This window comes from Polyodon spathula, chromosome 19, assembly GCF_017654505.1.
Source record: "Polyodon spathula isolate WHYD16114869_AA chromosome 19, ASM1765450v1, whole genome shotgun sequence".
NCBI classification, from domain to species: Eukaryota; Metazoa; Chordata; class Actinopteri; order Acipenseriformes; family Polyodontidae; genus Polyodon; species Polyodon spathula.
This window is the reverse complement of record NC_054552.1, coordinates 27,865,675-27,888,736: the sequence shown is the minus strand read 5'-3', so window position 1 is coordinate 27,888,736 and position 23,062 is coordinate 27,865,675. Positions and strand designations below refer to the sequence as shown.

Here is a 23,062-nt window from a genome sequence, read left to right as displayed (position 1 = left end):
ATTTCTTTATTGTGACGCCCCAGATTTTAGAATGTCAACAAATTCCACAGGCAGAATGCTACAGGTGATTTCAGGATATAGCTGACAAACTGGTGCACTCTCTGGTGCCCATTATTGTATGCTTTAGTAGAACATTATCTATAGCTCCAGAAAATCTTAATAATTTATCTGAATTCCCTTTAGGTAATAGCATGAATAACTCACTCAACCTCCCTGTGTCACACAGCAAGCATTAGAAAGAAAAACTTCAATTTATAAGATTTGTACTATCAGTATACCATCTATTATTATTGTCCGCAATTCATCACTGAATATCCATCTTTGAGACCAGCAAAGCCTGTTTAGCTCACTGGACATATTTGCTCAGTGACCTTAACACTTGAAACTCCCAAAGCAATTGACCTTAACTACATAAAAAAGATATAAATGACCTGGTCTTTGTCACTTCTTTATAGAAAGGAAATATACCTTTCTGAACACATTTTATCTGTTACCTATAATTACTACAGGAATCATCGGAAACCAAAATCAGAGATGAGATGCACATCTATTAAATCACCACTGAGGCCAGGCTGAGGAAATTAAACTGGCAGCACAGCTATTAGTTATGGAAGAATATACACATTAGCTACTGCATCTCATCAAGTGTGAGCCAAATTGTGTTTTCTTTATTATTGCTATTACAGTGTTGGTAATACCAACACACGAGTAACAGCCACACCACATAAACAGCCACTAGTTAATTAGTATGGCAACACTTATTGCCATACTGCTGGTCTTGACTTATTATTCTCTAAAAGAACCTTCACCAGAAAAAGGCCTATTATTCCGATTCAATTTAGGGGTTACACTTCTTATATTTTGAATAGACAAAACAAACTCTTCAAAAAAGGTGCATTATTTTCATGTTCTGCTTTCATCCCTTTCCTCGTGGATTGAAGGGTATGTTTTTGCAGGGTATGTTTTTCTACCAAGGTAACTGTATGTCATACAAGACTCTTCTTTTCTAGATTTCAAGAAGTAAAGGCTCATCTATGTAGTCACCTGCCCTAACTCCCAGTAACTGCTATTAGGACAGTATGTGTAACTCTGCCTATTGAAGTGCAAACATGTTTGGACAAGTTACAGGAGAAATAAACTTCAAAAATGTCAACATGAGGTTTATCAGAAGGATGTGCTGAAACCACATGGTAAGATTCTGTCTCTCTGTGTTGGGAAAGGTGTGTCCTATTCTTCTACAGTATTCTATTGATTTGCATTGCTTACTGTCTGGCTTAATTTCCTCTTACTGCACTAAAATCTTAGCGTTGCATCCTCTACCAAATTGACTATGATTTGTTCTTGCATGGCATGCTGGACATGTCAGAATTACATAGTTCACATACCGATCAATTCTTGCCTGCAAATAAAACACTGGTTTCTGTATTATTCCCTTGAGTTAGTGAGACAGTCAATACTGAGTCAGAATATTTGCTTGAGATGACTGTGACCATTCAAGCTTGTAAAATGGTAACAGTGACATGGTGCAGAACACAATTAAGTGAAAGTACCAACTGAGTCAGTTCCTCAATGTACACACTTTTCTAACAGTGCTGATGTAACCACTTTTACGATTGTTTTCTATTCTGTTTTGTGCATCAATAGGAACTGGAAGGACTGAAGAGAGTACAAAAGCAGACTGTGACCAATCACAGAGCCACTGAGGTCCATCTGAACAAAATAAAGCAAAGCAGCAAGGTATTTCAGATGTAAACGTCACCTATTTTTTTCCTAGTCTCAGTTATCCTAAACTTGTTTAATTTCATACTGAAATCTAAAGCAGAAATGTATCATACTATACTGCAACATAGTTACCTGATTGGTAAGAAAGGTTATGATGGTATAGTGAGACAAGGAAACATGCTAAATACCAGACATTTACACTTTCTATGGAATTAAATAGGTCTAAAACAGTCACGCAAATGCACTGCTGTAATGCTGAAATCAATGGTCCAGGAAATTGGAACAAAGGGTGTAAATGATTCTAATCTCCTAAAACTATTCACCAAACAAATCATTCCATAAGCAGTGAATTAAGGAACATTATCTGACTTTATTAATTCTAATAGGATACGTACAGCTTAAAAATGTGTGATGTTTTAATTGAATTCAATTAGAGTAATGTATTGTATTAATATTGCTGTTTAGAAAAGTTTAGAAAGTTTACTAGCAATTGAGAATCAAGTGGACGAAGGACTGAGATCACATTCTAGTCATCTGTAAGTATGCAGTTCATTAATAATGTAACTAGGTGAATAAGGCCAATGACTATTAGTTTAGACCTAGGTAAAAAAATATGTATAATATACATACCCGGTATTTTGATAGGTCAATCCTCAATGAGTTGTGCAATTGGTCAAGGAGTTTTACAAACTTTTCCCTCTGTGTTGAAAGAAATTAATGTTCTATCAGTATACAATGACACCATAATACTTGATGAACATCAAACCTACATAACAAGCCACCAAACGATGAACAAATTGGCACAATTGACCAGTCTGACGAGAGGCCCGTGACTGAATGGCACTGCCCAGTACCGTTAATGAGCACTTCATTCAATATAATCCAGCTCATTCAGAAGCAAATGATTTTGGCCAATAGGTTTATCAGTGATAATTAGCTCCCAACATTTATCTACATTATGCAATTAACATTGGGCATTTAAATGTATGGATATAAAACAAACAGTTGCAACTCACTCCGAAGTTCGAGGCAGAAAAGCGGTCTGAAGCAGACACATTAGTTGTAGCTGTAGTGCGAGCATAATACGCGTTGATGTTGGCCAGCAAGGTACTCATCACTGCTGGGACTCCAGAGCACATGTATTTGGAAGACAGGCAAGAGAAATGCCTGTGGAAGAATAATACATACAAATAAAAACTAATACACTTTTAAAATGTGTTTTAATTCAAAGCATGCAGACTAGAACCCCCACTTTGCCAGTGTTGCTGTCGTTTGAGTTTACATAAAATAACAGGTACTTTTTTGTTTTTGTATTTAGTGCATTATGAGATGCAAGGAGCTAGAGTTACAAAGCTTTCAAGTCCAAATCATCATTATCACATTCTTATTCAGAAAAACAATGTACTTAAATCAATCAGAAAAGAACATTTAGGAACGAGAAGAAGCCCTTCGGCACATCAGTGCTTGTCCTGTTCCTAGTAGCTGATTGAAGAGAAAACTTTGTCAAGCGAGGTCTTCAATGGTCCCAATGATTTAGTATGAAGAACATGACTAGGAAACCCACTCCATACCATCCCCACAGTCTAAATAAGTGTGTGCCTTGTTTTGTGATCCAAATTCCTTTATCTTCTGCATCCCTCTATAAGTAGTTAAAATGTTTTGATAACTAGAAAATTCCACCCCTTCATTTAAATGCATATCCATGGGAAATGCATATGGAATCACATCATTCAGGTCAGGTAAACACCTCATTAGAGAGAGCAAATATATCAATAGTTGTGCAATCTGTAGCAATGGGGTTGGAGACCATTAGAACAGCAGGTGACTGCATTTAGCTGTGACCCTACAGGTTTGTATGGAAAATGACTTGCATTGCAAAGTTTGCGTGTAGGTCATGAAGCAGGCTCCTGCTCCTGCCTTAAAGCTCTAATGGGTTCATGTCTTGAGAAATCATTCACTTTAGGATCTACTTGTGTACTATATAATGTCAAAAGTTTTTCAGCATTACCCACAACATGCGCAACCTTACCTCTGTTGATGATATTAAACATACCACCCCTTGGTATTTATTTATGTATGTTTTCATGTATTATTATTATTATTATTATTATTATTATTATTATTATTATTATTATTATTTGGCGGCGGGCGCCGTCTGTCGTCTGTCCTAATCATTATTATTGTGTTTATATGCGGGCGGTCAAGTACCGTTGTCTTTTATTATTTACTGTTTGAGACCAGTGAAAAAGCCGGTATAATAAAAAACCTTATAATGTACAGTCGGTGGGGATGGGATTAAAACCCCTTCAATAGAACTCTTGTGGGAATGTGGCTGGAGGTAATTTATTAATAGGTAATTAAGGGTCCAGCCACGAATATAAAAGGACCCACTCTGGGCTCAGAAGGCAGAGAGTGTCAGAGGAGAGATGCGAGTTTGTGAAGAGAAGTAAACAGCTGTTACGTATGCTGTTTCCGCAACCAGCATACTACTTGTTACTGTTTGTTTGTTGGGCCCTTTTTGTTTAGTGTTTTGTACAAATCTTTACTTTGTTTATTATTTAATAAATGCGCTGAGCGTCGCTGCACTTCAGTTTTGCCTCGCCATTCCTTGTTTGACTACTGCTTCATAAACCTGGTGTCACCTCCCACACGCCACACAAAGCCATCTGTGACAGAATAATATTATCCAAATACTTTATAGTTGTACTAAAGTATGTATTATTGAAGATATAGCTAATTGATCCCACTAATGGTAATGCAATTGGCTGGAAAAGGTTCTAATCGGACAGCTTTCCCCTGAGGCATCTTACTACAGAGTTTTGCCAATAAATGTAATTATATATTCAGCTAAAACATTTTTGTCATTTTGTTCAGTTAAGTGGCTGCTGTATAATTTGCATCTATCTTTCACTTAATGAATTCAGAATGTGTTCAAAGAGTGAAAATGAATCAGACCACGCTTCAGGATACTAGGTTTACTTCAGTAGAGGACCCAGCTGGATTGTCATCCAAGATGACAAACCTGTGAGGTAACATTTATCACCAGCAAAAGCAAGGCAGCTTTTGACAGCAAAGTGTGAGAACCCAGTAACAAGAGGTTTGCACAACTGTATGTAGCAATGAGACCTACATTTCTAAGCAGGTCCTAAGCTGGTGGTAGTTTAGCAGACATCATGTTGTGGCTTGTGCACTATAAGATCGTGTACACATCAAGTCAGAAATGTTGGTTGCCGTGAAGCAGCGTCACTGCCATTTGTCATGCAAATGTAATATGGTCCAGTCAGAACAAAGCAGCCATTCCATTTATGCCTGTTGCCATGTTATGTTACTTTCACAGTTTATTTTTATTGTTATCTAGAGATGTGCATTTGAGGAGATTTTTGTAATCGGTTCCGAATCAGGTATTTCAATTCTGGTTCCAAAACTATTTAGAAAAACATATCCTTATGTCAATGTGTAAGCAGAAGTTCTGAAAATATTGTGAATCTATGAAATCGCCCTGTATAATTAAACTTAACAAAATAATCAATAATCTCCAATTTGCACAGTAACAGTTTCATTACAACTGCAAACGCCATTGTGTGCTTGTTTATGAACCATGTAAACTGCAAATTTCACAAAGCTTACAATTAAAAACATCTTTAACCACATGGTATGTGTAAACAGGTCAGTGGATGTTAGGACTCAAGCCGAAATACAAACCCATCGACTTGGGGTTGTCTTACGAATGATCCCCTCGAGGTACAGAAGATTCACTTTACCCAGAGTTTTCATCACTTCATGAAAAAGTGAGACTGAATTATTCTAAAGGAAATAAATATAATTAAAATTGCTGTAATAAATATGAACGTGTCAGTTATAGTTATCAAATATATTTGACAGAAATTAATGTTTTAATAAGCAGTTTTACTAAAAACGTAATAGTACTCACTGCAACCGGATCCCTGATATTTGTATCCAGTTCGTCGGTGCCAAAGCAGGATCCGGTACCCGATTTTCAAAGGAACCGGTTTGCATATCTCTATTGCTATCCACAGCATGGCGCAAGCAAAGAACATATGTTGGCAATATTCCATAATAGGAAGCATTTTATGTATGTATCTACATGTTGATTATACCAGTGACTGAGGTTTAATTATTTTTGTTTTATGAATTATTTCTCTGTAATTCTCTGAACTAGTGGAATTAAATGTAATTAATAATTGATGTTAATTAAACAGCATTGTTAACTGGCAATCATTTTTATTTTATTTTCTGTGGCAAGGGGCGATGACTAAGCTCAGCTGATCCTTAGAAAGCGTTGTTATGAAAATGGTTGAGAAACAGTGGTCTAAATGATTAAAGCATTTTCTTCCAGTTGATTTTATAAACTGTATTTAGAACACTGCTGCCTAGAAGGTCTTTGTGAAACTAAAACCTTGTAATAGTAGGTGGTATATAACTGTAGGAAAAAGACAACTAAATTTGCACCACCATTAACAGTTTGCACCATGTATTTTACTAATTGTAGGTTTACACTGACAATGAAACATTGACTTTAACCGGCTTTCCTTTTTAAAGCAGATTCTGTATTCCTGTGATCACTGTGGAGAAACTAAAAAAAGTTCTGTTGTCCATTTGATTTTACCAATTTCCAAACAATGCTGCAGGCATTCAGCTTCAGTGGCTCTGTTCATCTCAGAATGTACAAATTAAACATGGTTACCGTCTTCAAACAACATTTGTCGACTGTAACACATGTCATGTTTTTCAGATTTAACTGTGTTTCTTTCATAAAAAATGACTATTATTATACAGTATCTCCCCTTAGCAAAGCCCTGAGGGCAATAACTCGGTAAGGGAACAATCACATTTGGAGAAGAACAGTGGCTTTGACAAGATGAGATCCTAAATCATTTTGTAATCCTTTTTCTTTAGATGCAAGAGGCTATATTACAATCTCTGTAACTCTAGACAAAGGGCAGTGTATGAACTAAACTTTTCTATTCAGTACATCTTTCCTATACAATCTAGTGATTGTTATCAGGTATCCCTACAGGACATTGCTTTGTTTATTTATTGTTTATTTGCCATTAGTTTAATGTATCAACGTTGGAGGAAGAAAAGTGTTTGGGAGACACAAGATTTAAGTTAAATGCGTGAAAAACAAAGTTGTTAGTGATGTAAGATCATTTTCCTGTTAGCTGCTAGCAGATAGCTCAGTCACATTCAGCTGGGCACTGTTAAGACTGCTCATAGTAACTTCTGCAATTTTTTAACAATGGTAAGTCACCCTGGATAAGGGCATCTGCTAAGATATAAATACATAATAATAATAATAATAATAATAAATAATAATAATAATAATAATAACAACTTGTCATGGTTTACGAAGCAGGGGAAGCAGATTGACATGATTTTGCAACTTTACTGAAAGACAACCTTTACAGCTGCAGAACAAAGTAGGCAGGAAAACAAGCATAACATATTAATGCTGGAAGAGTATGCTAAATTACTGGCCAAAGAAAAAGGTAATGCTCTTTAATATTTATGATCCATTTTTTATATTCAGATTAAAATAATACTGCATGTGTCACTACAGTAGATATGTCATTCTGTTCTTTTATGTGATCAAAATGTATTTGGGCACTTTCATGTTTTTTTTTGTTTTATTTTTTTTAAATTATTACTTCTGAGATATGACTAATTTGTTAAGCTTTCTTTACAAAATGTAGATCATTTACACGTTTAAAAAAGGCAAGAAAAGTGTAGGTTAACAATCATCAAGTAAATGATGATTATTGTGGGATGGTACAGCAAATGCTGATGAATATTAGCTTCAAATTATTATTATTTGTTCTTTTTTTTACACTGTCCCCTTATGGTTTTATGATGTTTGCAATAATCCCAAGTGTTTTTCAAAGTGTCAGCAATGAACAGGAGATTACCACAACAATTCAGATATTACTGCATCTGCACACCATCAGAAAATGATGATTTAAGGTCTATACTATACATTCTGAAACTCAAGTACAGTGACAGGCAATAGAACACTCCAATCTTACTGTCGTGTAATGCACCTCAAGACTGCATTGTGAATCAGTGTCCCAGCTCAGCAACACTCTTTAATCTTAAAAGGGCTCAAAGGGAACATCTTCTGAACCAGTGCCAGGTGAGGATGAATTATGATTTATACATCTATCAAGTCAGAGTGATTTGGCTTAGATTGAAATACAAGTCCATTGAGGGATGTTGCTTCATATCCATCATAAATCTCTTGAGAAAGATAGTTGTCCTGTCTGCACAAACCTTTCATCTTTCAATGCCGCACTCTTGCAGCACCTCCATGTCTCCCGAACAGCAAAGCACTTCATACACCACAATATAAAACATCTGTCACCAGCAAAGCACTTCACACACAACAATCTAAAACCTCTCCCACCAGCAGTAACTCTCAAATGGGAGTTAGAGGAGCTGAAAAATGGACTTTCTACAAATAACCCTAAAAACACCTTCAACGCATTGTAGTGAACCACGGTTTCTGCAGACAGGGGCTTCTCACAAGCGGAGATGGGACGTGAATGCGGGACCTCCTGCTCTGAAGCATAGCGCCAACACCACTGTACAAAAGTGCCGGGTCGCTTGCAGAAGCTGTATTGGGCTTATGTCTTCATATTTGATTGAGTCAGCTACCAGCCCTGACCACTATCCTGTTCAAGCTACAGTATGTACTGGCTAATAGGGCATAGACCTGACAGTCCCTTGCCCTTGTGTTTCAAGTAGTTTGTACTTACGTCATTGCCTGGTAGATGAATTCTACACCATACCGCATTGCAAATTCATCAACAATTTCTTGAGAAGCATCTTCAAAGTATACCTTCCAGGCCTCGTCTCCTTTCACCTCTGGGATTTTTACAACGCCACCATTTTTGACTTCTGTCAAATAATGGAACAAGTTCTGAAAAAAAGAGAAAACCAGCATATCAATAGATCAATCACTACACTGAACAACACATAGAATATTGTGTGAAGCCAAGGGCTTCAACAATTTCCACTGCTGTAGCAAAACACACAGTTTTGATCGATGCACATACATTTTATTAATTTGTAGAAAGATGTTTTTCGGAAACACTCCAGACATAGATATTTAGCAAAGACGATATTCAAACCTTCATTGAAAATCAGCCATGTCCAGAAAAATGTTCTGGCAACACCCTTATTTCAAGTCATTAGTTACACAATTTAAATATTAATGCGAATTGTAAAATGTACCCCAAGTTATTTTGGCTAGATTCTGAAAAACTACTGTACATTAAAAATATAAATTTATATATTAAAATCAGACATTACCTCATGTAAACATGTATATTGCACATGGTAGGGAGCAACTTTCTCTTCTCCTTTCATTTCAACGCTGATTTTTAATCTAATGGCACCAGACACTGCAGATTTATCAGTTCTTTTCTCTAAACAATGAAATAGTTAAACAGCTTGTAAATATCAGAGGTTAAAAATATACTCCATCTATCATTCTGAATTGTTATTTCTAACTAGATCATAACTTGCCTGCTTAATACAGTAACTATTTCTGCAAAACCTGCTTCTGAAAGACTCCTCATGGCACATTTTCTGAGCTGGAGAAATATTTAAGTGTTGCGCTGTGCACAGAAGCCCATACGTGAAGAATAGTGCACTGAACCCAGTGGAACACTCATATGCTTCCTCGCAGGCCAAACAATAAATACTAATGCCTTGAAACGTCCGTTTAGAAGCATTTAGTAAGCATGGTAAGTAATGAACAGAAACACACATTGAGAATTATACAAAACACACAACATAATATGAAATTAAACTAATATAAGATATTAGACGTTGTCTAAAATATTCCTCAGTATCAGTTTTTGTGTTTCCTGAAACGACAACCAATGTGTTTGCAAAAATGTATATTTTTGTGAAATTTAAAATACCACAATGTAAACTTTAAAGCATTAACTGAGCAATATCCTTTTCCTTACAAGATTACTTTCTTTTTCTATTTGTCAGTGTTCAGCTGCAATATATTTATGTCCTCAAAATATCTGCCTCGGGTCACATTTATCTTTAGATGTCTCCTCTGGCTGTCTATCTGCTTATCCAAAATTGTTATAACAAATGGTTCCAAAGCGTGAAGCATGGCAGTTTCAGTGTTACAGTATATGAGCAGAATTATTGACAATTTATTTCAACATGTAACTCTACTACGTTTTGACCCTAATGTTACAATGCTTCCTAGCTCAAAGACATGTACAGTAGCACTCTACATCCTATGAAACAAGAATATTAAATTAGTCTGTACACGATTAATAAGTTGCCTCTGCAGGGTGGTTACTTTGAAACTCTCTAAATAATTATTTAGCAAGAATGGAAGTATCTAAGGTTATACATCTTTATTCAAAGTTTCTATAAACAATCACACTAAAGAATTCTGATATACAAATACAGGGGCGTTTTAAGTGTGGAGTTATGAGGTCCAAATTGAATATTATCTAACTGGCAACATTAACATACCTAGGTTGTACCAGACATCCATCTCCCCACTAAGCGTTCTCACTTCTACAATTGTCTGCCCAAGAAAATCATCAGATTCCTTTTTGAAATGCTGCTTGACTCTGGACTTGATGTCATCGTCTTCGTCCCAGACTCTCACCTTTATTCTGTCAGTGGAGTTATGGCATTCACTGTGAAGCACAAATAATGACATCAAATTCAAAAGTCATCTTTAATGAGTGAGCCTGAGACCTTTGTACTGTTCCAATAGGAATCATACGTTCCATCTAACACTTTCACAACAGAAGATCTGTGTTGTTCAATTAGACGCTTGGGAGATTGTTAAAAGCAAGATATCACACAAACAAAGGTCTTTTAAAATGGTCAACTCTAGACTGCATTACTGGTGTATTTGTGAAACTGATTTGGCACCGGAGTCTTAACATAAAAACACAAACAAGTCAATCATCTGTGTCTGCAGCAGCAGAAGTGATTCAATTTAACAGAAGGATAATGATATCTTAGTTCATTTAATAGGATGCGCAGTGAGAAAAGTAATGACTGAGGTCAGAAGTGTTATAACTGATTCTTGAAACTTGAATTGACCTCCATGGCTCGCACAAAAAGCCCTGCACACGGTCTATGTTGTGACAATCAATGGTCTTTATATACCGTTGATGTCAAACATAATCATATGCTATAACACTATGACGCGCAAAAAAACTAAGTGACTTTCTGATTATAAATACATGTTGAAGAAATGTTGAAATTTCAAACATAAGGGCAATAGACAAGAGTATCTGCATTGGAATTTTAGGTGTGTTTCTCAAAATTCAGTTTCAATAGAAATGACATTTCGACCAAAAGACAGAATTATTGATAGACTTCCAGAATTAGATATACTCTAAAGTCCATTGGGAATGAAGCTGCAGCACTCGCTACAGGTCAATATTCCATACAAGTCTTTTTCCTGGGGCTGAAAGCTCACTCTTAACCAGCTGAAAGGGCAGACATACATAGATGTCCACATCTCACTTTTTAATGAGGTTGAATGTATGAAAGGAAAAATGGAAGTAGATGGCATAAGACAAGTTAAATCTCTAAAACCAGGTGCAATTTCAGTTTTTCTGAAAGGAATAATATAATTTAACAATATGCAATTAGCAGGGAACAACTCAGAACAATTATTTACGGACAGCATCACAACCAGCTAAAAATGTTAGTAAGAGTTGTCTTCCCCAAAATTTCTCCATAGGACTACATTGTATTGTGACAGAGCATACCCTATTTTGTAGGTTTTCCTTCATACAGTATGTCCCAAAATAACTGGTAGCAACTACAAATGTGTGTGTGTGTGTGTATACATATATTTACAGTGGCTTGCAAAAGTATTCTGACCCCTGACCAATTCTCTCATATTACTGAATTACAAATGGTACATTGAAATTTCGTTCTGTTCGATATTTTATTTTAAAACACTTAAACTCAAAATTAATTATTGTAAGGTAACATTGGTTTTATGTTGGGAAATATGTGTAAGAAAAATAAAAAACTGAAATATCTTGTTTGCATAAGTAATCAACCCCCACACTTTAATTATTTGGTAGAGCCACCTTTCGCTGCAATAACAGCTTTAAGTCTTTTGGGGTAAGTATGTACCAGCTTTGCACACAGTGTTGGAGTGATTTTGGCCCATTCTTCTTGGCAGATTTACTCCAGGTTGTTCAGGTTGGTTGGATGATGCTTGTGGACCGCAATTTTCAAATAGTGCCACAGATTCTCAATGGGATTGAGATCAGGACTTTGACTGGGCCACTGTAGGACATTCACCTTTTTGTTCTTGAGCCATTCCAATGTTGCTTTGGCCTTGTGCTTTGGATCATTGTCCTGCTGAAAGGTGAATTTCCTTCCAAGCGTCAGTTTTTTTGCGGACTGAAGTAGATTCTCTTGCAGTATTTTCCTGTATTTTGCTCCATCCATTCTTCCTTCAATTGTAACAAGTTGCCCAGTCCCTGCTGATGAGAAGCATCCCCACAGCATGATGCTGCCACCACCATACTTCACTGTGGGGATGGTGTGTCTTGAGGCATGAGCAGTGTTAGGTTTGCGCCACACATAGTGCTTTGAGTTTTGGCCAAAAAGCTCTATCTTGGTCTCATCTGACCACAAAACCTTTTCCCACATCGCAGCTGGGCCACTCTCATGCTTTCTGGCAAACTCCAGACGTGCTTTCAGATGGTACTTTTTGAGTAACGGCTTCTTTCTTGCCACCCTCCCATACAGGCCAGTGTTATGCAGAGCTCTTGATATGGTTGACTGGTGCACCATTACTCCACTCCCAGCCACTGAACTCTGCAGCTCCTTCAAAGTGATTGTTGGCCTTTCTGTGGCTTCTCTCACAAGTCTCCTTCTTGTTTGAGTGCTGAGTTTTAAGGTACGGCAGTGCCTGGGTGGTGTGATGCAGCTTCCACTTCCTGATTATTGATCCAACTGTGCTCACTGGGATATCCAAACACTTGGATATTATTTTGTACCCTTTCCCTAATCTCTGCATTTGTATTACTTCCTCTAAATTCGTCTTCATTTTCCTTCAGATTCACAGCCTTACCAATGATCCTTCAACAGTGGGGTTTTTATCCAGAAAATGTGCCAGCAACTTTAATGGTTCACAGGTGGAGGCCAATGGTAAGGTAATTGTGTCCTCGTTTTCATCGGTGTAAACTGGGAGCTTCCAAAGCACAGGGGTTGAATACTTATGCAAGCAAGATATTTCAGTTTTTTATTTTTCTTAAAAATATTTCCCAACATAAAACCAATGTCACCTTACAATAATTGATTCTGAGTTTCAGTGTTTAAAAATAAAATATCAAACAGAATGAAATTTCAATGTACCATTTGTAATTCAGTAATATGAGAGAATTGGTCAGAGGTCTGAATAGTTTTGAAAGGCACTGTATATATATAATGCATCCAGCTTATGCACAAAGACAAAAAAAAAAAAAACTTCAAGAACAAAAAAGAAAACCCTGTCAAAACGGTGAAAGACTACAGACGCTGAGGAATCTGTTGTTACAGTGCGGATGTGCAGCTGCTGTTAAATATGAAACAAACCATGCATTCATAGTAAAACCAAGTACTATCTGGGTCACCCAGGAAAAGGCAAGTACTTAGTCATATTAAGGAACTATAATATTGACAATAACTACTGGATGCTGTGTTTGTCTATTTATAATATATTCATATGCAGAGTTTTTGGTCTAAATGCACATTCACAAATCTAATTTACCTAAAAGCTTTGGCTATGTTTCCCAATTGCAGGGCAGTGGCAAGATCACATATTTCCATTTCAAAAGGTCAAAATAAGATTGCATCCAGAACACAGTTGAACATGTTGTTCACCACAGATCCAAGAGTTCAATAACGATTCTGTATGATGCAAAATAATGTGTTTTTCCAAACCAAGGGGTTCAAACGTTAGGACAGAGATGCATCTAATAAAGGTGCTGTTTCTGCCTGCCCCTGCTTGCATCCCCCACACTGCACGATTTCCAACCAGAGAAATTCAAATCTTAGTCACCCTTAGAAAAGCAGCATGAATCCCTGGAGTCAAACAGATTTCACTGAAGCAGATGGACTGAGAATTAGATCCTCAGATGTGGAAGAGACTTTATGTTTTTATGCAAGTTAGTTGCATTTTGTGTGTGCATTTCTAAAGAAGCACATACAAAAGAAAGGACTCAGAGTTAAAATTAAAAGATGTAACAGCTTACAGTAAGAACCCTGGTAAATTTAAGATTGACACCCATTATCTAAACACACTCACACAGCCTGGTAATTGCTAATTATTCTGTCTATTCCTGTAAACAGAAGATGTCACTGCTTGATGTTTAAAGCTATAAATTGTCAACTTTGATTTCCATCAGAGCTGCCTGCTGGCTCTTAGAATTCACAGAAACGTTGGGAAGGTGCACCTTTCTGTTATCCACGGTCTACACTGTATTCTGTGGAAAATGGAAAGTTGGCTGGCACTCAGGACTCACAGATGGGACTCGCTCAAGGGTGGGAGAGAGGAGGTTTGAAAGGGTGGAGACAATGTTTCAGTGCACAGTGTGGGAGACTTATCAGGATTGCATCACATCCTCTAAATTAATGATCACCCTTGCGGAAAAGCTGTCTGTTCAGTTTCTTGCACATAGTAGGCATTTTACAAACAAAAATATATTTTCTTAATGAAAGAATGGTCCAAAATCTTTGTCATTTTGACTGTTCTCAAAGCTGTAGTCTGTTCCCAAAGAAAATAATCAAATTTATAATTTAGGTTATTTTGGAGTGTTTAAATTATAATCTGGGGGCATAGATACATGTCTCTGGTTTAATCCATACTAAGCCTTAGAAGCCTTGAAGGCTCACAAAGATGCCACGGCAGTATATCAAATCTGTGTATGTCAAATTCTCCCTTTCATTTCCACAAACCCCTATTTAATTGTCAGTAGATGCATTAACCCACTTTCTTCAACTAATTAATTACTCCTGATCATCTGTACTGTTTATCCCTTTACGCATGCTCAAGTATAAAACGATACTATATATGCAAATTGAGGGTTTTTATGAAGAACATTTGCAACCCTATTTAAATCACCTCAATCCCTGGTCTTTTCCAATCTCTTCTGCATGTACATTTTTGTTGTTTTGGCAATTTTTTATTTTTTGGGGTGCGGGGGTGGGGGTGGTATTAACCATTTTGATAAGTGGAAAACAGAAATATGAGAGCGACAGCTAAATTAATTTTCTACCATCTACATTTTATCTCTTTTTTTGCCAGCAAAATGTAAACTGAAAATCGACATATTTTCTGTTGCCCTACAGATGAGTGTGCAATGCTGAGATACGACAGCTGACAAAGAACTTGAAAACAACTTGACAGATTTATTTTTTAGGCCAATGAAACACAAAACTAGTTAAGATATAAATGAGATAAGTTATACCCAGCTGGTGGATCAGTTTAAGACACTTACTCACTTGGTTAACCACTAGTGCTGACTGCCAGACAGCTGTCCAACCAATCCATACTACATACTATATCAGACAACGAACAGCAATGAGCCAGAATCTGACCACTTCCACACGAGAACACAGTAACTACATGCGTTGATCACAAACGGAAAGAATGCCAGCCCAATCTAACATTTTTTCACATTAATTACACAGTAGAAACAAACAGCTGTGTAATTAACAATATGGGGGGAGGGGAATACTTTTAACACAGTGCATTCTGTCACTGTTTGGCTGTTTCCTGAGTAAATTTCTTTTCTGTTTTAGTTGTTAGTTAATCATTATCCATAATTCATACAGCAAAAGAGCTTCCAAGATAATATCAAGTTAGCCGAAAGACTGTGGGTGCGAATTATCGCATAAGTGTTATTTACAATATCTTAATGATCTAAGTGTGACAGAAAGCTGTTTTTAGACAAGACATCAGTCATAAATTTGGAGTCTGGAAAAAAAATCTATGTTTTATGATAAAGTTCCTGGGCCACAAACGGTTTTACATTGTAACCATAGTGCTCCCTCGCTATAATGCCGGTCTCGGGACACACACAATATGAGCGTTATAATCGAAGAGTGTTATAAATGGGGGAGGGGGTGGGGGTGTGTGTGCCGCGGGACACATAACAACACACATCTCACTAAAATACAAAATAAAATAACTCCCTCTGTATAATGCATATATAGTGATGCAAAAATGTTCCTACCTTGAATTAGCCATGCAGAAACGGAAGTTAGATTGAGTTAGAAGTTGTTTATAGTTTGAACAACACCGGTACTGTATTTACTGAAGAAATATTGCATGAGTCACTAGTATAGGGAATTAAGTGACCTGCTGTAGGAGCGTTCTATCCGAGGCATGTATAACCGAGAGCCTTATAGCAAGGGTACACTGTATTATCAATATAAATTTCCTTTAGAGTACTTTCATAGTTGCTCCACTCTGCACTGCTGTCATACGAAATGAAATCAAACATAAAAAGTGTTTTCATTCATGCAAGGTTGTAATTGTTCAGTTCTTTTACAATTTTTTTTTTTTTTGTAGCCTAGCAATGTTGCTAAAATGGTGATATATGAACACACGCATCAGCATAAGCTTATGACCTGCACTGAGAGTGGATGGCCACTTCAAGAGTAATTTGCGGGCCATTTTGAAAAGAGCTTTGAAACACACTTTAAAATTATAAGTGTAAAAAGTTGCCAGGTTGTTATCAATGAAAGAAAAATTACAGGTACGCTATTTTAACAGCAACAGCTGGGGAAGTGTAACATTATATTTTTCAGAACCCTGTTACTTCCTCTTTAATAATATGCTATAGGTCAGGGTTCACAGTTTGTTTAGGAGGGAGCCATCTCATGTAAGGTCCATTTTCATTGGCATTGAGCTGCAAAGAATCGCAGTGGACCTTAATCGCAGTGGACCAGTTATTCTTGTGGGAGTCTCCCCAACAACTCAGGATTGCTACAGCATTCTACAGACTTGTTTTCTCAGCACACACTCACACTATGCTTAATGCAACAGCTGAAGCAGCATTACGCAGTACATGTAACCAGAGGCTTAGCTAGCAGTATAACGAGAAATGAAGACACTTGAAATGAAGTGTTATCTACACAGCATGTGGGAAGCATTTACCACTATCCCTAAGGTTGACCTCATCTTCTTCACTTAATTGACTACAGGATAAGCTCATTCGCAGTTAAATACAGTTAAGTTTGATCAGGGGTCAAACGGGTCTAAAAGTGGGATATTATCTAGTCTGTGCACGTGGAGTTCGTTACAGTAATCCACCTCATGGTGGTTCTGGAAAACAACATGCATGCATGGGAGGCAATAAGGGTTGGTCCGTGTCTGTTCAATTTGCTGAATACATTGATATTTCCTACTGCCAGGCACATGATAACTCTGAGAACTGATGGAGTAAAGGGTGCACTTATAGATGAGACTTGAAGGAGGACAGAGTCATGCGTGGTGCTTGTTGCGATCGAAAAATACATTTAGAAAAAAGAAATGGCATGTCTGCATAAAAAAAGTATTAATCTTTAGATAAAATCAATGCTCTAAAAACCAATCTGTAACTGTGTGATAGTGGATAACTATTACAGTTATGAATTTAAGAGACTACCCCTGAGGGAGAGATTGGTTCTTCACAAAAGCTCCACCAAGGCACCTCAATTGCTACTCTTCAACACCCCCTGCACAGAGCCCGACAGCTTTGCCAAACAGACTAATTGTGTTGTCGTTTACAAAGTGTAGACCACCACATTCAGTTTACTTGTGACCTCAGCAAGCTCCAATACTCCTGTGTCAATCCCATCAGAGAATAAGCACTGAGAGATAAACATTTCCAAGAGCAAATGCAATTTTTAATACAGTTAGGTGCAAATTGGGTCCTTATAATGTCGCTGAAATGTACTGTATGTGTGTGTGTGTGTGCAGCAAACTTAAACTCATAAGGTTATGACCTGAGGGTATATGTTATTTAAAAAATAACCAATGCTTAAAATGTACAATTTATGAATAGATAAATAATAGAGCTGGATATTAATACTTTATTCCTTTTTTATAGTTAGGGCATATAATAAATATATGGTACTAGTTTCAAAACGTGAGACAAGATATAACGGTAAACCATTACCGTTTTTTATTTTTTTTCAAATGATCTAGACATGTTATACTTTACATCACATCTAATTACACTGCAATTGCAATGTAATAACATGGTAATTACAATATTATTACGCAGTTACAATGCAACTGCAGTTTAACTACAAACGTTTCTTTTTGATGACACTATTTACATACAAGGGTGTGTATTTACAATGTAATAACTGTCATCACACATGCAATTATACTGTACTTAAAGTATGTAGAGATCCCTAATATACAGTTTTAACTATCACTGTATGATCACACTTTTCATAGGTGAAACTATCAGGCATATACAGTAAATTGATTTTGTCTTTTTCTCTACTTTGCAAATTTCAGAGCTGTAAGCCTTCCAGTGAATTACATTGAGCAGTGTGCTAGATTTTAAAGTAAATGCAATTTAAATCATACAAGCAATCATATTGCCTGGAGCAGGTTTCAAGGTTTAAGATATTCTTGGAAGGGGTGAGGAAACTAGATTCTCCTTGATCTGTTATCCAAACCATTAACATTTGGTAACTGCTCAGCTAGAGTTACATAACTGAAAGAGTATAATACACACTCTTTCACAAATCCAGGAGTGTATGTGTATTCTGTATAATGTGTCCAGTATACCTGGATTGTAATATTATCTCTAGTAGACCAGTGGTTCCCAACCTTTCTATTACTGCGGACTGGCAAACCGACTTAAAGAACTTTCGCGGACCGGTGTTATGCCTAAAAGCGTCACTGCCAAATAGTGTCACCTGGCAGAATTTGGCATCTATAGATGCCCAATAGTGTCACTTTGCCAAATAGTATCACATCGTTATTTAAACGGATACACTATTTGGCAGTGACACTATCAATAAAAAACAACCCTTCACAGATTACATGGCCACAATATACTGAGAAACATGTAGTGTATTATAATGTAACGTACTAACGTGGATGCACATCATATTAGAAAATATATATGTAATAATAGTGTGGTTATGGGCGATCTATTGGCTCTTGTTAGAGTACTAGTTGTCTGTTTTAAGTTAAACCAAGTAAATAGTGTACTCCATAAACCTGCTTTTTGTGTGTGGAAAAAACTATTCCGTTTGGTTGCATCTTTAATTAATAAGAAAGTTTACGAACTGTATTAACCTATACGAGTTGGAAGATGTCTGTAGCACAACATGTAACTCATTAAGTATGACAGGTTACAATAAGTTCTGCTTTACTTATTTAAAACATGACCATGCATGCAGTCCTAAAATGCTAAAATGCATAGCTGAATTAAGTAAAGCAGCAGACTAGCATTACAGTATTGCACACCATGGCTTTATATTACGTGACAACTTTCTCTTAACATTCTAGCAAGGCTTGTCTGCAATAGTGAAGCCCAGACCGGCAGCAACTCTTCTGGGGACCAGCAGCAGTCCGTAGTAGACTGTTGTTTTTGAAAGGGTAGTAGACAAGAGCTGCATATTATACAAGACATGTAACCCTACGCTACTTACATATGTGTGCGACACACAGGAGCACACAACATTGGCAAATACATGAGCTAAGACAATGCTAGGCATTTTTACGGGTTAACTGGAATAACTGTTCTTATTTCTCACTTATTCAAAGTAACAATTCAAATCACTGCTTCACACTGGATTCTCAAAAGCTCTAAGATACATCATGTAATACTGCATGCAATTACTAGGCACAACAGGGATTTTCCAGAGCAGCTGTACTGTTACATTTCAGTACTAAATATGAATAAGGCAGATACTTACAAATGAAACTTTTCATCCCATACTGGATTAAGATTACCAAAGATGGTTTTTGTCCTTCTTTTAGTTTTTCCAACTTGCACTGTTACATAGGGATCGCTGGAGCCTGTCTTATCCTTGGCTTGTAAACCTTGAGCACAAAGCACTACAGAGAGAGGAGCATGCAGAGGGATTCAATACAACAGATACACCAAAATACACTGCCAAGAGTTATTGCTAAACCATGTGCACAAATAATATATATCTGATCCATTTACCTTTAATTATTTAGTACCATTTTCTGAAATTGAGTCACATTTTGTTCCCTAATATATTTAAGAGCAAACTACATTTTTAACACTGATCTGCTTTGGTAGCATTCAGATTTAATTTACTGTATTCAGTATCTCTGAAATTGAAGGACATCAAGGTTAAACTGCTTTCTATAGAGCGTTAACCTAACAATAGTGCTTCTGTCTGGGGTACAATAGTGGTGGTGCAGTGGACTTTTTCACAAACCTTTAATTTTCCTAAACCATCTTAAATCATGGCGCTGTCACAGAACACATTAGATATTACATTAAAGTAGACTCTTTGACTTTTATAACCTTTATCAATATTTAAACTGTGGCATCGTTGTTCAGATCAATGCAATAGACCCCTGGGTCTAGTAAAATAAATAAATAAATAAATAAAAAGTTTTTGGAAAAAGTTATAATTACAGAAGCCACTAAGTCATGACAGATGAAGGTACTGTAGGCTGCGACAGCATTTCTGCCTTGCTGGGCTCGGTTGCCATGGAGACCATGCCTCGCTTGCTGCTGAGCAGTGCACCTGGTTAACAACATGATTGAAAATGTTCGGGCCACCATCAGCACCAGACAGAAGGGAGATTACTTGTGGCGACAAGACAATCAACAGAGAAAGTATATTAATTTATTTATATAGAACATGCAGACCAAATTCCCATAACTGGTGTTTTACTAAATTCTTTTTGACCTTGTGTTTATACAATCGTCCTTGAAACGAGTGCATTACAGCGTTTTCAGTTATTGGTGAAATAATGGACATACCTGTAATGGTTATTTTGGCTGACCACTTGGATGTGCCTTCCAATACGTTCTGCTTTGCTGATTTCAAGTGCTGTACAAAGTCGTCCTTTGATATTAGAAACATTTCCTGAATCATCTCAAAAACCTCTGGCCTGTTCCTCTCTCTGATTTTCATTCTCTCCTTCATTGCCATAATGATATTTTGTGTTTTGTCTTCTGCTCCATGCTTGGAACTTTTTTCAGCAGCTCCTGTATAGAAGATATTAACAGGACTGATACAACACTGCAATTATACAGTGATCCTATTGCTTCGAGCCCAAACCTTTGAGACTCCCATTTTCCCCACAATTCCATTTTTTATAAGGCTGAACATTTCTAATGTGAATGGCAGTCTCCAAACTGTAGTGTTATATTACTGGAGCACTGCAGTGACACCCTATACTGTATTTAGGGTAAGGATGCTTGCGTATCTATTGTGTTCGAGCAGGTGCTATTAGGAACTAACGTTCTGATTCTACTGCAATTCAAAGCACGCTTTTATGTATTTTTCAAACCATAGACTTAATCCTTCATACTGAAACGTTGATCTCAGGAAGGTCAACACGTGAAGACAGAAATCAAATTATTAAATTGAGTTTTTAAGGCTAGTTTATGTGAGACCGGTATCACATATGATTGTACTAAAACAAATTGCAACCCACTACTAAATTACATACTAACAAAAGCACAAACCAACTTGCTGTGAACGTTTATAGAAATATGGAAGTCAAAGGATAAAGACAATGGAAATGGTATTCTAACCTTACTTAACAGACCATACTTCAACTTTCAAGAATTTGTACTTGTGTACCATTGCAGACAGTCTTCTCATGGGTCTAATTTATATTTTAAAAAATTGGTACATGCACACATCATACATCGAAAGCAATATATCTAGATTGTTTGCAAGAAAAATACAAATGATGCAACACATGTAATGCAGTTCCCAGCAATGCATTAACTAATACTGTAAAGGTGGCTTCATAACACATGGTGTCTCACAAGATCTTTTAGCCATGGCTATAATTATTTTTACTGTAGGCTACTTTGTTAGCAAGCCTGTAGGTACCATATTAATCACTGTTTTTATCACTACATAGATCAGGGCAGTGCAGATGGGGACTAACTTGTGTTTGTTTTCACTGCCTGTTTCCCAGTTGGCATGTTACACATACTATAAATACATACTCTGTAAACAGTCAGCATTTAGCAGATCTTGGCACTTTTCATGGCACTTTACTCCACATTCTGTGCATCGCATGCCTTGCCTGGCTAAGCCCCACAGAAGCCCTTCACATTCATAGCAGTAAGTGGGAGTTGTAGCTGTCCAAACTTCAAAGTTGTGAGGCGTGGTTGATGAAATTGGATAAATTAAGGCTTGCAATGTTTTCTTGAAGACGTGCATTTTCTGAAAGAATAAATGGAGCATGATGTTAGTTCTGGATGCTATTTCACACTCATGAAAGATCTGTAGCTGTCGTACGGTCCCTCAAGGACCTTTAGGAAATAGCATCCTTGAATGGAATGCAGAATTCAGACCCTGCAAGTTAAATGAAAAGTGACAATGCAATTTCATTGCACCTATTAAACATACCAAACCTGTTTACCCTGGCCCAGTAAAAGACAAGCAGGCCGGCTTTCTGCACCAGAGCAAAATCTGCATCATTTTTACTCAAGTTAACATGGGTTATTAGCCATGGCGGACAATCTACTGAGTTTAAAAGCTATTAACTTATAGACTGGATATTCTTTGACAAATCAGCAGCAATGCTCAATTATTTCCATTTTCAGTGAACTTGGGTCATGAACTTTAAATGCAATGACCACTCATATTAAACAGATTTAGCTATTTTAATAATGTAAAATAATGATTTTTTCCCAATTGGTTTCTATTTAAGGATTTCACAGAAAAAAAACAACATTCTCTCAACAGACAATTATGAAATATTTCCTAACTGTATTAAATAAATGACAGTATACTGTGGTGGATATGTGCACTGCAAAATGAAATCAGAATGACAGATTTTAAGATGCCCCCAATCACCAGAGATTATGAAAGTCTCATTAGAAGAGCAAATACATAGAAACTATCAGCAAGACAATTTAATTATTCAGAATGTTAGCAAATACAATACACGGAAAAATAAATAAAAAATGTACATAAAAATACATTTTTATAATGACATTTTCATAAACAGATGACATGTTTTACACAGCTCTGCAAATTTCAGCAAACACAACAACTGATAATCAGGGTCCACTGTTTTAACAGTAACCATATGAAATGCTTTGTAATGATTTTGTAAACCGCAGTACAACTA

The 23,062-nt window shown here is 36.7% G+C and overlaps 1 protein-coding gene across 3 annotated transcripts in view; it reads right to left on the bottom strand.

Annotated features, from left to right (window-relative positions):
* The window catches only part of LOC121294842 (protein unc-13 homolog C-like), a 106,893-nt gene that overhangs the window by 56,097 nt on the left and 27,734 nt on the right, over nt 1-23,062 (bottom strand). For all 3 annotated transcript variants that reach the window (XM_041218966.1, XM_041218967.1, XM_041218968.1), the window contains exons 8-15: nt 21,930-22,149; nt 20,724-20,951; nt 19,675-19,816; nt 10,249-10,418; nt 9,052-9,167; nt 8,496-8,659; nt 2,739-2,889; nt 2,353-2,421 (exon numbers count right to left, since the gene is read on the bottom strand). In XM_041218966.1, the coding sequence (XP_041074900.1) occupies nt 2,353-2,421; nt 2,739-2,889; nt 8,496-8,659; nt 9,052-9,167; nt 10,249-10,418; nt 19,675-19,816; nt 20,724-20,951; nt 21,930-22,149 (1,260 nt within the window). The remainder of the gene's footprint in view (nt 1-2,352; nt 2,422-2,738; nt 2,890-8,495; nt 8,660-9,051; nt 9,168-10,248; nt 10,419-19,674; nt 19,817-20,723; nt 20,952-21,929; nt 22,150-23,062) is intronic.